The sequence below is a fragment of the Phalacrocorax aristotelis genome, chromosome 12 (assembly GCF_949628215.1).
Source record: "Phalacrocorax aristotelis chromosome 12, bGulAri2.1, whole genome shotgun sequence".
Taxonomy (NCBI): Eukaryota; Metazoa; Chordata; class Aves; order Suliformes; family Phalacrocoracidae; genus Phalacrocorax; species Phalacrocorax aristotelis.
The window spans coordinates 9,778,462-9,793,207 of NC_134287.1; the positions used below are offsets into that span (position 1 = coordinate 9,778,462).

Sequence of the window (14,746 nt, forward strand, 5' to 3'; positions counted from 1 at the left end):
AATTCTCTGGAGTTTTTTTTATTACTACTACATTTTCAAACATTATGCAGTGAAGACTGGTGCAGAATAACGTAGCTTCTTTGAAATGACTGGCTTATCTTAATTTCGAGAAAAATGTGGAGGTTGCCATCTCCTTCATTGGCCTAACTCGTAATTTAATGGAAAAACCTTGTGGTTTCATAATTCAGAGGTAGCTATTTGCTCTTGAATTCAAACTTGTACTTTTAATTACATTTCTCAGCATTTGATGTTAGAATTAATGCTTCCTTTTATCTGATTAATTAAAGTAGACTTTTTCCCCTAAAATTCACTAATAACACCTTCCCATGTTTTAAAAAAGTTTGAACACTTGATACTGGTCAATCATGGAGTTTTAGTTTCCAAATGCACAGGACAATTTTAAATTGGGTATAGTAAATTTATACACAACAGTCCAGTGTAGTTTTTTCAGTAGGCCATACTACTACTTAAAGATTTGTTTGACCAGGCTGTTAAAATCTGAAATTACAGGGATTTTTTTTTCCTTGGTTCATATGTTTAAGAACACCTGAGATCCACTGCTTTCTGATAGCTCTGAGAAACAGCTCTTGCCTTTGTGTTGTACAAGGACAGTTTTTCAGTACTGATTACTCAGACACCATCAGAAAGCATGCATGGCGCTAGATCTGACAATCCCAGGTTTACACAAAAATGTAGCTTTTTACATGTAAAAGCAGCTTTTGCTCAATAGGGATGCATGTATTTTTCACTTTTTGGCAACCTTGATGACCTATGATTATCACTATAGTTTTGTTGAAAAGAATGAGTCAGAAAATAAAAGCTTCTTAATTGATTTGTTTTGCTGCCTGCAAAACATGCAGCGTGGTTATATAACATCGGTAGAGGTATCAGGAAGAAAGGTGATGAACAATTTTTTCTCTCCTATCTCAGTTTTATTTCCTCTTGGCTGAACAACAGATGAAGGACATACTTACCTTTTTTCACTTTTAAATAGTGTTTAATTTTTAGATATCTACATGCTACATCACAGGAGGGTTGCTGCACAGTTGGGAAGGAAACATGCTGGTGACAGGAAACTGAAACAGCTCCTCACAACCAAGGCTTGAAACTTCATGGGTTATCTCAGAGCTGTAATCCTATTACTCTGCAACTGTGGCTCTGCTCTCCCTGCTGTCCATGGTGGGGAATATACAATGTCTTGGCTGAGTGCCCAGACAGTAAACCTGCCTTTTCATATTCTGCTATCAGCCTCTTAAAAAGCTTCTGCCTCTGGACTTGTATTTGGATACATGATACTGTATAAAAATCCAGGACCGATATGGAGGGGTTACTAATTTCATATACTCACAGATCCTAGCTTTGTGTAGAATGATGTTCTTATCTCTTGTACTGATAGGTTTTCAGATGTTTACAGCATTTTTGTGTATTAGATGTTATTGCCATTTGTGAGGGATTTAGGTTCAGAAAGTAATTTGCAAGTTCTTATTTACAAGATCATATTTATTCTATGCAAACCTGCAATCCGTCTTTCTAAAAGTACTTTGTCTTAGAATTAGGAGAATAAGAGTATTTTTCTGTGTGTTTTCTGCTAACAAGACTGTGCCATCCGTTAAAAGAACCATGCTCTTAATACAGTTTCCTATTTCCTTGTGCATACTGTCTGTCTGTAAGTTAATGTTTGCTGCAGTAACCTTAAATATATAATACAAATAGAAGTTTTGGTGGAAGGATTGCAATATTTATGTATTGTTGCATATATTAGTTAATAATATCTATTCCATATCGCAGTAGACACATCGTAAGGGAACGAGTTATTGCAATTCAGTTTTCAACCATTGTGTATGAATCTTTTAAAAAGATGAAATTTTGTTAATGCAAAGAAAGAAAATCTTCCCCCTTTCTTCCTTGGCTCCACATAAGGCAGGATTGAACCATAACCATTGAAGATGCCAGTTTGGATTTCTTAGTGTATGACTGAAGCTTAAATCACCTGTCATGGAAGCAGAATCAAATGTATTTAAGCAGAGCATTTGGAATAGCTTGAATTGGTAGTTGAGAGCTACAGTATAGGAAGAAACTGCTGGGCAACACTTACAGGATGTATTTTGAAAGGGCAGAACTTCTGTGTAACATGAATGGTTATTTAACTTTAAATGTTCATGTACCCAAATGCAAAATGAATATATGCAAATCAAAACTGCATCTACACAAACAATTTTGCTCCTGCTCTGACCTTTGGAGAATGTTACGTGGCAGAAGAAAGACTTCAACCAAAGTCCAGAAAAAACAAATGTGCCCTCACAAAGCTGTAAATGCTTTTTGTTCCTCTTAATCCAGAGGGTTTTTTTTGTCCCCATAGAGTACAGTGCTACATAAATCTTACGTGTGAACAGTAAAATCCTTTCCTACACAGTTCAAAAAAGCATATTTGTTATGTGCTGCTTACACCACATGACATAGATGGGTATTTATTATAGAGTGCATTGTGGGGTGGAGATGAATAATGTCTTAGTCAAAAAGAACTTTAAAATCATGTTTAAAATATTTTTTAATTATTATTTTCAAGTGTAACTTGATGGATACTTAAAATGTTTTATCGCTCCTTAGAAATATCCAGTGGAAATATGCTAATTCTAAAGCTAACTGGAAAAAAATTCTGGATCTTGACCTATGAAATTTTACTATCTTAAGCCAGAACAAAGGAGAACATTTGTTTTGTTTATAATTGTTAAGATGCTCATAAAGATAATCATACTGTCTGTATAATCACTTCTGGTTTTTAATGAGGTGTTTTAATAGAGCTACCACAAGGAGGAAATAAAAGAAACTTATTCAAAGCAGATTACTAGTTACTTCAAGCAAAAGTATCTGGGAAAAATCAAAACACAAAGTACTCTGTCAATAGAAGAAAAAAAAATGGTATAAATGCAGCAAGCTCCCTAGCTTGTAATCATGCACACTAATTTACCAAGGCCCCTCTCTCTTTCTCTCAAACGTGAAACTGAATCTGAAAACAGTGACATCTGTTATAGTTACCTGATACAGAAGTTCTGAATAGTTTTAATTAAACAAAATATTACTACCATTATATAGGTTACATGCAAATTCTTGTAAAAATGAATTTCAGAATCTTTTTTTTTTTTATCCGTCTTGTAAGGTGCAGTGGAGAGTGTGTGGCCGTGCATATTTCAAAAAAGTAAATTTACAGTTAATATTTGAATTCTTCAGGCAAGTGCTTTAACAACTGTTTTTCTGCACATGTAAAGCTACCAAATCTAATTCTGTTGTGGAGTCAGATATGTGTTTCACCTTTCATGTTTAATTTACAGTGCAGCTCTAGAATAGGAAGGTTGGTCTTTCATTCTTGCTATAAAACATGAAACAAAAACATACTATGTTTGTGTTATTAGGCAGACCTTGTTCATTTTATTATTAGCATACGTGTTGGAAAACGTCTCAGTAATTTATTTTCGAGTAAACAGATCCCTTATCTTTGTTGTTAAAAATGGGAGGGCAAATATTGAGGTTGGGAACATTGGTTGTTTTTTATTTTGGAGAGGATATTGAGATAAAAATAAATGTTACAGAAAACCTTTACCCTCAACATGAGATGAATCAGCTAGGACTATGCGTGTAAGAGTGTTTGGCTGTTACTGCTGTTTTACTGAATGTTGTCATAAACGTTTATCTGTAAATCTTTTATTCTCTTTTGCCACATTGAGATAATTATTTATGGCTGTGAAAGTAAGAATATTTGGTACTTGGAAGTCATTCTTAAGAATTTTTACTTGCTGTCTCATATCAGCTTTTATCTGGTATTAGTATGATGAGATCAGGTGACAAAAGTTAGGTTTTGGGATTCTTCCAGTGTCCTGGGCTCGTCACGAGTAAGTTTGGGGCCAAGATGCCCAGTGCAGCAGCCACACCAGCAGAGAGACGGGACGAACTCCCTTGTGATGCTTCACATCAGAGTCAGAATTGCTCCTGCAGGTTCTTGTCTTTGCTGCTTTGGAGAGAGCCTATGTCCCTACTCCTCATTTAATGACATTTGAAAGTCAAAAGCTAGGTGGAGTAAATCTAGGCCTTTTTCTCATGGACTTTAGGTGTAATTGGTGAAGTAGACTTCAGTCCTACAACTTCATTTAGTCAGATGCAAAAGGTAACCACTGGAAATGCCTTGACGAACTAGTGTTTTTATGACGGCTTAGGAAAATATACCTCCTTGTTTAAAGTTTACTAAATTCCAAGTTACAGTATTCCTTCAAAAATAACTTGCAAGAGAACTATTAGAAAGTGTGTATGATTTTGTGTGTGTGTATATGTATACACATGCATATAGGCTGTGTGTTTACTATTTGCTTTATCCTCCACATATTAAAAAAAAAAAAAAAACAAACTCAGTTTGCCTAGTTTTGCTGGATTAGTTTCTCAGCAATATTCTGTGAATAAGTATTTACAGCAACTGGTTCCTGAAATTTTTTGCTATTTAAATAAAAGTCACCCTAATTATTTGTAATTTCTTATGTTTAAAAAAAGGCAAAGAGTATTTAAATGCAGAACAGAAATTCCCTTTTTTTTCCCCTTTGGTACCCAAGGTCTTGTTTTCCTTTTGCTTTTCAAGTCAAAATCTTGTTCTCCAGTTGACCTTATCACTACAGCAGTTCTAGCTCCCTAGTCTTAAGGTGTGGACTCATAAACTAGAGGCTGGCAGCATTTTCAGCATGGACAACTTCAGTGAGTAGCCATCTATGGAACTGCTCCGAGACTTCTGAAGCAGAGAGAGTAAAATACCCAGACATATTAATGATGGTTGGCAGCTTTGTACCATGGGAGCTTGAATACAGCCCTGGCTGGAGAAGAGCGTAACGTGCTGATTACTGGTAGAGAATCTGTTTTTCTACGTGGCTTTGCGAACAGCTGTGCTGCCACAACGTGGGGAGTGTCAGAAGGGCAAGAATGTACAGTCAGAAACGGGAGGGTGGAGGCTACTTAATACTCCTTGACAAGTGTTAATAGATAGGTTTTTAAGGAGCAGCACAGAACTTCATTTTAGGAGTAAAAAATAGTAATGACCCAAAGCTATTAACTTCATGATGGTTTAAAGAAAGTTATGAGAATGAAGTATTTTTATATTCCTGTCTTTCATTGTTTCTTAACCTTGAGAAAAGTTATTAAACCCTTTTTATGCTAGAATTTACCAGGTCTTTAATATGCAAGTATTCTCTTTTTGTAGAGAAGCAAACTAAAGGCAGGAAAGTAGTACAGAAATAACAAGTGAGGGGGTTTTTGTTGTTGTTTTTTTTTTGCTGGTGACAGTTTTCTGGTGAAATTCACATATATGTGTTTGCTGGGACTTCTCTTTATAGGCTCAGAACAAAGAAACGAAAGTGCTGGCTGCTGCAAAGGTGATTGATACTAAATCAGAAGAAGAGCTTGAAGATTACATGGTTGAGATTGATATTTTAGCATCCTGTGATCATCCTAATATTGTTAAGCTCCTAGATGCTTTCTACTATGAAAACAATCTGTGGGTAGGTATTTTTTCTTCTCTAAATGCTTTTACTTATTTCAAAAGGTTATTGAAGTTACTTTTTTCCTTGGCTTTATTAAAGGATCATTTGTCAATCACAGTTCTGGGTTGTCACTATTGTGATAACTATTCAGTTTCAAAACTGATTTGTAAATTGTCAGTATGACTTTTAGGAAATCGGCACTGTAAAATCGAGCTGCACTGAGTCATTTGGTCAGGAGTTTGAATCTAGAATTTGGAAATTAGCAGTTCATTTTGGTGCATGGAAAGAGTTCTTAGTGCTTATTTGTAACAGCAGGACTCAGACTTTAATTACGTTAGCGCAATTAAGAGTGAGATTCAGAATCTGCAGCTGAAAAATAAATAATGTGCTGAAAAGGTCAGCCTGTGAAGTATGTATTTTAGGTACAAAGGAATGTATTGGTAACTTCCAGGAAGGACAGTTTACCAGGACTTGAACCATAATTAATTAGTTTACTTAAATTCTAGATGCTTGTACATAGAAGTATAATGGGCATACGCATGACTGTACGTCACTCTTGATATATCCTGTGCACTGAATAGCTTTAGCTATGAAAATAAAATTTTTTTCTTTTAGGTAATCCAATGCAGTATTTATAAGTGCTTTTGGGATTGTACAAAGAATGCATGTTTTTTTAAAAAGAGTTTATAATTAAAAAAGATACCTAAAACAAGTAAAAGAAAATTTCCTTGGAGTCTTACAAATATGCTTTATCCTTTAACTGTGAAAACAATGAAAGTGTAATACCATGTTTCCTGATGTCGATTTATTTTGATGAGCTTTTTGAAGACTTTTTGTGATCTGAATTCAGACTAAAATGATATTGTATAAAACAGTGGAATAGTGAAAAAATTTCCATGCTTAAAGGTCAGCACGAAAGCAAGTATGCATAAAGGCAGGATATGAAACTGAGTGGATAGGCTTCACTGACACAATAAAGAGAGGAGAGGAATAAATAGTTTGAAAATAAAATTGCAGCTATAGAGTTACAGTGAAATGCAGAGGCATGAAAGAGGCTATAATGATGTGGTAAGGAAACCGATTCAGTGGAGGGGAAAAAAAGAATGATAGCCGGACATAAAAATATGTTTTTGCTTTACAGTTTTAGAAACACAATTTCTCTACCGAAGAGGTCTTTGTCAGATTGTCAGATCAAACAACAAATTTTAGAGAAAAATGCTTTATTTGTAATTTCCCACACTTAACTTACTTGGCAGTAGGTGTGCAGAAGCATGTAAATGGAATAATGGTTTAAAGGGTTTACAGAGTTACATTATATAATACATTTGTTAGTAGCATTGTTGTGAGGATTAATTATAATAGTAATTTGAAGTAATATGTAGCATAAGTGGTGGAGGTACAAGTATTACGGTATAGGGTATAATTTGAGGTTTCCTCTTTAATGGGCAATTATATCCTGATTTTAAAAGTACTCTAAAGGAAAAAATGAAGATATTATTTCCCTGCATATTGACTGTCAGGATTCTGACAAGAAATACTCATTAGCTGTTAGACTGAAAATTATAATTTAATGTTTAAAGTTCAAATTAAAGAAAAATAAGTAAGGAAGGGTGGCATGTCAGTCTTGCATGACCTTTACTTTTCCTTCACTCCTCATTCCCTATGTCTACCCTCTTTCTCCTTTGTGTATGTTCTTTCTGTCCCACATGTCAGCATAGTTTGTCCCCAAAATAGTTGCAGTTTATTTTTGTTTCAAATGGAAACTGAGAACTGGAGATGGAATTGCTCTATCTAGTATTATTAGAATTTGGGATAAAAGCCTTGATATATTGTAGGCATCAATGAAAATGGAGGGAAATGAATGTAAACATCTGAATTTACTCATTTTCTGTAAATTAAGAGTGATTTTTCCATATTTTCTTCTCATCTGAAACAATAGAGGAGATAACATCTGCTACTGGAAAATCGTGTAGCTCTTGGACTTTTCAGTCAGAGAGATTGTACTGTAGAAGTACAGTTTAATGGTCAAGAAATTAGTTTGTGGGGATTATGTAAATCATGTTACAACAAGTCAGATCCAAGCTGACTCTTTTATTATAAGTTTTATTATTTTATTTTATCTTTTGATTAAAACTTCTGTTTGAGGACCTCCAAGCATTTTTCAGATAATTTGCTTGAGCAGCACAGCCCTACTTTTAGCTGGGTAACAGTACCAATATTTTGCAGAGGTCAGTGAAATAATTTGTGAAGGCCAAATAGACTGCAACTGAGGTCTCCCAATAATACTCCCCTAATCAATGGTTCAGTTCAGCAGAACTATTTAATTGTAATTTGTGTATTCTTTTTTCTTTTTATATATACAGATCCTGATCGAATTTTGTGCAGGTGGAGCAGTAGATGCAGTAATGTTGGGTAAATAAGTTGTTTCAAATAATAAAATTAGTAACATCTTAAAATTATAATATATATATTTTAAGACTTTTTTTCACATGTATACTACTTTGAAATGCAAATATTTATGTAATTGGTGTGCTATATGTATTCAATGTTGGGGTTTTTAAACTAGCATTTACACCTATATGTATGGACATTATAACTTCTTAAGTTAGATTAATTTTCTCTGATTTTTAAAGTGTTTGTTTACTTTTCAAAACACATTTTTATTTTGATCCTTTAAGTGAATGTGATGAGTTGTTCCCATATGCTTATGGAGCTCTCTGCTGTTATAACATAATCTATATGTACCCTTTTCAGGACCTCATTCTTCCCCTTCCGCTGTCATCTTCCAAATTACATTGTGCTAATTTTTTATATTGCATCAGCCTTAAAATTAGTTTTTTTCTGTGATTAGGTGAATGCTAATAGCAGTAGGGAAAGGATCTAGTTAGTCTTTAACATCTCAGCATAAGAACCGATCTCTAAACTGTACAGCTTTTTCACGGTTTGGATGGATAGGTATACATAGTTCATAATGATGAGGGGTTTGGGTACAAGGGATTAAGTTTTTACTGAAAGGAGCAAATATTTTAAGAATGAAGTGTTTCTGATATACAGTGTTCAGAATCTGGCAGATTAATTTTCACATATAGCTCTGTACTGATCGCTATGAACACATAACAACATAAAATGCAAAAATGTTATTTCTGTCTCTTTCTCTTGAAGAGCTTGAAAGGCCATTAACAGAGCCACAGATCAAAGTGGTGTGCAGGCAGACACTGGAAGCATTGAACTACTTGCATGAAAATAAGATCATCCACAGAGATCTAAAAGCTGGCAATATTCTTTTCACATTAGAAGGAGACATTAAACTAGGTAAGCATGTTGCATATAAAAGTCTTTCCCAGAACTTTGCTTCGTCTTGTAATTGTGTTTTCCTTATGCTGTAGTTTGGCAGAGTTCAGTATCTATTTAAATGTCAGTCTAACAACAAGAGTTTTTTCAAATGCAAAGGGTTTGCTACTGTGAAGAAAGAAAGAAAAAAAAAAAAGAAAAAAACCCTTGAGTAAATGTCCTAACTGTACTTGGCACATCTTTCAGACTTGAAAATCAGCAGGGGTAGGAGTCATATCAATATCTGTACCAAGTTGCCTAAAGTCAGACACAGGTCCTACTGTTTCTTAGTATAATGTTATTAATTTTACTTATCTTTACTACGGTAACATCAGAGCTTCCTTTGGAAGTTGTTTAGAAAATTAACATCCTTCACAATCACCATAAACCGGTACTTAGTACTGTTGTCTCTTCCATTACTGGGAGAGAGAGAGGTAATAATCTTTATTATGCAACTTAGTTTTTCGATGCCTTTTGTAATTGTTTGTTGCACTGACATTAAGCTAGAACAGTCTGGAAGAAAATTAATACCAGCTTACTACTGTTGGTATTTTTTTTTAATCTGAATTTAAGCAGTCATCCACATTTTCCCTCTGATGTGGTAGGAAATCCATGAGGATTCCTCCATGAAGAGCTGACAAAGGACTACTGGTGATGAATAGCATCCCTTCATTCAGCTGGGAAAAGATAGGAATTGTGTGGGTCCACTTTGTTCAGGGCTTCATCAGGGGCAAATGTGTGTAAGTTGTCAGCCTTTACAGGGGCTCCACCAATGTCATAGTTCCATGGCATAGCAGCTTGCATTCAGGTTTCAAACTTCTCTCTACATCATGTGTGTGATTAGTTGTATTTCTACGGATGCAAGTTACATAGGGGGTAAAGGTAAGGAGAGTCAGATGATCACCACAGTGAACTGGAGCTCTAATTCCCAGCCTTGCAACAGATGTCCTTTTAAATATAAGCAAGACGTGTCCAAATTCAGAAATATATCTACTACCTAGCTCATGTTGATCGCGGTGTGTCTGCAAGGTGTAGTGCATCATCTCTGTTAAGAAGTTAAGCATATTTAAGAACCTGCTTTGCTACATTGATCAGTTAAGTGTATCGTGCTTTTTGCATGGATTTCCTTGGACAAGATTATTACTTGTATATATAATACTTGCACGTGCCTTTCCCTTCATACACAAAGTACAGGTAACTTTACTGTTTTGGCTTTTCTTGAAAGCCTGAAGATGTAGTGATGGTCTCAGTCTCATAGGCATTATAAATGTAATAGAACCACTATCTTAGTTTCTTAGTATTACTGTGAAGGAAATCACAGATCATAGCAAGAGCCTCATGGTCAGAAAGAGAATAATTTGTTTCTATTAATTTTATTTGCCTCACGTGACCTGGATTATTTTAAGCTTTTGTCAAGCTTAGCTGACATACGGCAGTGTGCAGGCTGTCAGGATACTGCTTTAGAGTTCAGACCACAGGGAGATTTCTTCCACACATACATTTACGGATATATTCAGGTTTGCTAATTAAGATCTAAAAAAAAATATTTAGTTTTAAAAAGTGTACAGCATCCCTTGAAAGAGCATTTTACTCCTTTTAAACCATTTATATTTTTATTCTGGTGCACACAGAAATGGGTAATTCCTTGTTTTACAAATACATGAATGGCAAATTTCCTTCATTGCATTTTATTTGTATAAGGATTTGAGTTTTATTATTCCAGTACCTGTAGTCCCTAAAGATTTCCGATTTTGCATTTGGACAAATAGCTCTCTTAGTCTTTTTTTTTTCTACAGAGCAAAATTAAGCTTCTCTAGTGTTGAGCTCATCAAGTAATTTTGTACAGATTAAAGATGGCAACATATGGCTATTCTGTCCCTTTGCTCTAATCTGTAGATCTTCATTAAGAAAGTTACATCTATAATAAGCATATAACACTTATTTAAACATCATCTTTTTTCTAAGCGAAAAATGTAGTTCTTTATAGACAAGTAATATTTAATTGCAAAGATAAAGTTCATTTTTGATTGGATATTACATCAAAGGTGCATATGCGGACTTTCAGATATTTAATATAAAGTGAAAAGTCATGTGGAAAGAAACTCTCAAGATAAAGGGACAAATGTAGCTTTATGAGAATTTGATCCCTGAAATTAAAAACTGAATGAGTTGTTGAATTAATGAGAAAGCTAATGCCATGTCTGAAGAATACAGCCTTCATAGGCTAAAGAAATTATTTCTAATTAAAATAATTTAACCCGCTTATTCCTACAGTAAATACATGCGTCACTTTTGTCCCACACAACTCAACAGTAGCATTACTCTTTTTTTTTAGCAATGGAGAATAATGTTTATTCAATATCTCTTTTTAGAAATGCTATAGAACCTTGGCACTTACTTACCAAAACACAAATATTTTTATCTCACTTTGAAGTTTTAATACTATAGGAGGTTTGCTCTGGAACATACTTTAAAAGACAGATGTAAAATGTGATATGTCTTCCACCACCCAGTTAACAGCATTTTACTGTTTGCTTTAAGCGGATTTTGGAGTGTCAGCTAAAAACACAAGAACAATACAAAGAAGAGATTCTTTTATTGGTACACCATATTGGTAAGTGCGCTGTTTTGCTGACTTTTTAGTAGGAACTAATATCTTAATGTTACCTTTGTTGTTAATATCATGAGCTTCATGCAATATCGTGTAAATATATTAACTGAGAGTAGAATGTGCTTCTTAAAATGCTTCAGTGAATGTATCTATTTACAACCTTTTTCAGAACAGATAAGGTGCATTTTCTAATCTGATACTTCATTATTCTCTTTGCAGGATGGCTCCAGAAGTAGTAATGTGCGAGACCTCTAAAGACAGGCCTTATGATTACAAGGCTGATATTTGGTCTCTTGGCATTACTTTAATAGAAATGGCTCAGATAGAGCCACCTCATCATGAATTAAATCCAATGCGAGTGCTTCTGAAAATAGCAAAATCTGATCCACCTACATTAGCACAGCCTTCAAAATGGTCAGTATTTTATTTATAACTTTCCCACCCCAATTTGTAGGTTTTGAGAACGAGGCATGCCAAGATGTATATTTACTAAATTTACGTACATGGGCATAGATCCATTGAACTTTATGGAACTAGCTTTATGGATAAAGTCAGGTACATATTCTATACATGTTTGTACAAGTACATACATATGTATCTCTTCTTTCACAATTGGGACTACAGTCGTTTTGTTGTAGTTCTGTATAGAAGCTTCTATACTGAAATATTTTGCTGATTTTGCATTAAAATGTATGCAAAATAGCTTTTTACAAATGTGGTAAAAGATCTGAAGACCATCTGAAAAAGAAAAAGGAAATCAGGTGAAAGGAGACTAAGGTATTTTTATACTAAGAAAACATCTTTAAAAGCCATTATCTGTTTGCTCATTTTAATATCTTTATGTGATTCAGTTAGTGATATAACAGATGGGGTGTATTACAAATCCAGAGCCAATAGTAAACTCTTCTACAAATGGAAAAACATTTTAAAGATTGTATTTGTGCCACATGGGTCTTTGCATTCCTGTACTATCTTTCTGTTATCCTAAATCAATAGAAGGACCTGGAGTTGCAGTGTAGGTGCATGTGAAAGCAAAAGAGTATTTCACTGTACACTAGTCTGATGTCAAGACAAAAGACTAACCACTACCTGTCTGCTTTTTGTGTAGGTCATCAGACTTTAAAGATTTTCTGAAGAAATGTTTGGAAAAGAATGTAGATGCAAGGTGGAGCGCAACTCAACTTCTACAGGTAGGAAGAGTTAGTTGTTCAGAACTACTGTTTAAAGTCAAGCATATTTTGTATTTTTTAAAAGCAGAGCAGTATTATAGTAACTATTTAAATAATTTCAAATTAAGTGTTCATACACACTCTGTTTTTAACATTGTTGCATCGATCTTAATTTGGTAAAATCTGATTAAATGATACCAAGTGCAGATAAAATTATTTGTTTACATATTTTGATGTAGTATAACTAATTACTTTGCATAAGTATTTATACGTTGATACTTACAATGGATGAAGGAGATATTTACATAAGTAGTCAATTGCTGACAGGTGTGTTAAAAAGCTTTAGTGCTCAGCCTCCCTCTATAATGCTGTCACTGCAGAATAGCTAAACAAGAGTAGATGTGACCAGGTACATTCGATTCTGTTTAACGTCAGCACGCATTTACTTTATCCAGAATACATGCAGCATATGTTGAATAGATTTAAGCAGCAGGGCCAAGGAGAACTTCAGTTCTTGTTGAAAACAACAGGTAGCTGTTTCCTCTTAAAGAAAAATATAGAATTCTATTTCTTGTTAGGTAAAATTGTTCTAAAGACAAAGCAGATTTCTTCTAGAAAGAATATTTCTAGATAAAGCTTATCAGAAAATAACTGTGGAACTGAAAAGAAATGAAACTAATTTCCAGGAAAAATAACTTTTTAAAAAGTCTTTCTACTTCTGTTCTTTGGATTGTGAAACAGGTCAGTATAAATTAATTATTTGTATTTTTAGCAAGTTTGTTAGACTATTTATACTGTATATTTGAATACAAACGTCTTGATTTTTAAAACTTCTGCAGAAAAAATACAGTAGGACAGTTATGATTGATATTAACTGTGAATCTTCAAGTTTGAGAACCAAAATAACATTTCTCTGAAGTTACATTTCTTTCAAGTTATGATTTTTCTACTGTTGTACCATGAAGTCAGCACTTAATATTGTGCTTATTTTCTATTTTCACAAGCATCCATTTGTTACTGTTACTTCCAATAAACCAATAAGAGAATTGATTGCAGAAGCTAAAGCTGAAGTTACAGAAGAAGTTGAAGATGGTAAAGATGATGATGAAGAAGAAGAAACAGAAAATTCTCTGGTCAGTTTAAAATTTACTTTTAAAAATATGCAACTAGTTTCAATCACCAGTTTCCTATGGAGAGCTCTGTTTCTGATGTACCACCAAACTTTTGCATGAAGTCTTCTAAGAATAACAACATAAACATACTGTAACCTTATTACAAAATAAGCAGTCAGCATTTTCAAAATTAGCATGTTCTTTAACCCTGTAAGAGCTAATAATGAAGAATGTTATCTAATAAATAATATTATATTTAATTATACATGAGTATGTAGCATAGAATTTCAAAAATCAGATACTGATTTTTATATAAATGGTTTTAAGACAAAATGGCTAGATGAACGAGTAAACCTATACTTGTATTCCGTAAGATGCTTAAAACATTAAGGATGGTATGTGACCATTATGCTATAAACTAAGTTTTTGATTTTACAGCATGGTTGTCAAAGAAAAAACCAAAAGCAAAAAGCCCATATTTTACCATGACAGGATTGCATTTATGAATGTATTTCTAAAGATGCTTAAGAATCTTAGAATGCAAATTCAGTTCCTCAAAGGGCAAAGCCATGAAGTTCAGTGATATGGTAGTAGGTTGCAGAGTATCCAGGTAGTGGCCTTTCTGACTTAACTGGCTCGTGGAAGGTGACCAGTGCATGCGCATAAGAAGCACGCCTCCATTTCCTCTTCACCCCTCACCACGTTAGTCACGTCCCCAGGCTTTCATACCGCTTTCCCTGTCCACCCCAGCAGACCTCCAAGCGCACATTCCCATCAGCTTCCTCCAGGACTTGTTCTCTTATCTCCTGAGGCATCACCCACCGCCTCCCTCGGCTGATGAGCTGCTAAGCCATCAGCCCCCGGGAGGGTTGGAGTGAAGTCCACCCGGTGACTTCATTGTCTCGACACAAGCAGCAGTTTAGGAAACTGTGAGGTAGATGCATTTACGTTATTGTGGTAGTCTTAAAAACTGCTTGGAGATCAACACGAACCTTCTAAAACAATTACATG

The 14,746-nt window shown here is 34.5% G+C and overlaps 1 protein-coding gene across 4 annotated transcripts in view; it reads left to right on the top strand.

The window, feature by feature from the left end:
* Positions 1–14,746, top strand: part of SLK (STE20 like kinase) — a 49,230-nt gene that overhangs the window by 17,027 nt on the left and 17,457 nt on the right. For all 4 annotated transcript variants that reach the window (XM_075107528.1, XM_075107530.1, XM_075107529.1 and 1 more), the window contains exons 2-8: positions 5,367–5,531; positions 7,877–7,925; positions 8,676–8,825; positions 11,385–11,457; positions 11,674–11,868; positions 12,563–12,644; positions 13,628–13,756. In XM_075107528.1, coding sequence (XP_074963629.1) covers positions 5,367–5,531; positions 7,877–7,925; positions 8,676–8,825; positions 11,385–11,457; positions 11,674–11,868; positions 12,563–12,644; positions 13,628–13,756 — 843 coding nt within the window. The remainder of the gene's footprint in view (positions 1–5,366; positions 5,532–7,876; positions 7,926–8,675; positions 8,826–11,384; positions 11,458–11,673; positions 11,869–12,562; positions 12,645–13,627; positions 13,757–14,746) is intronic.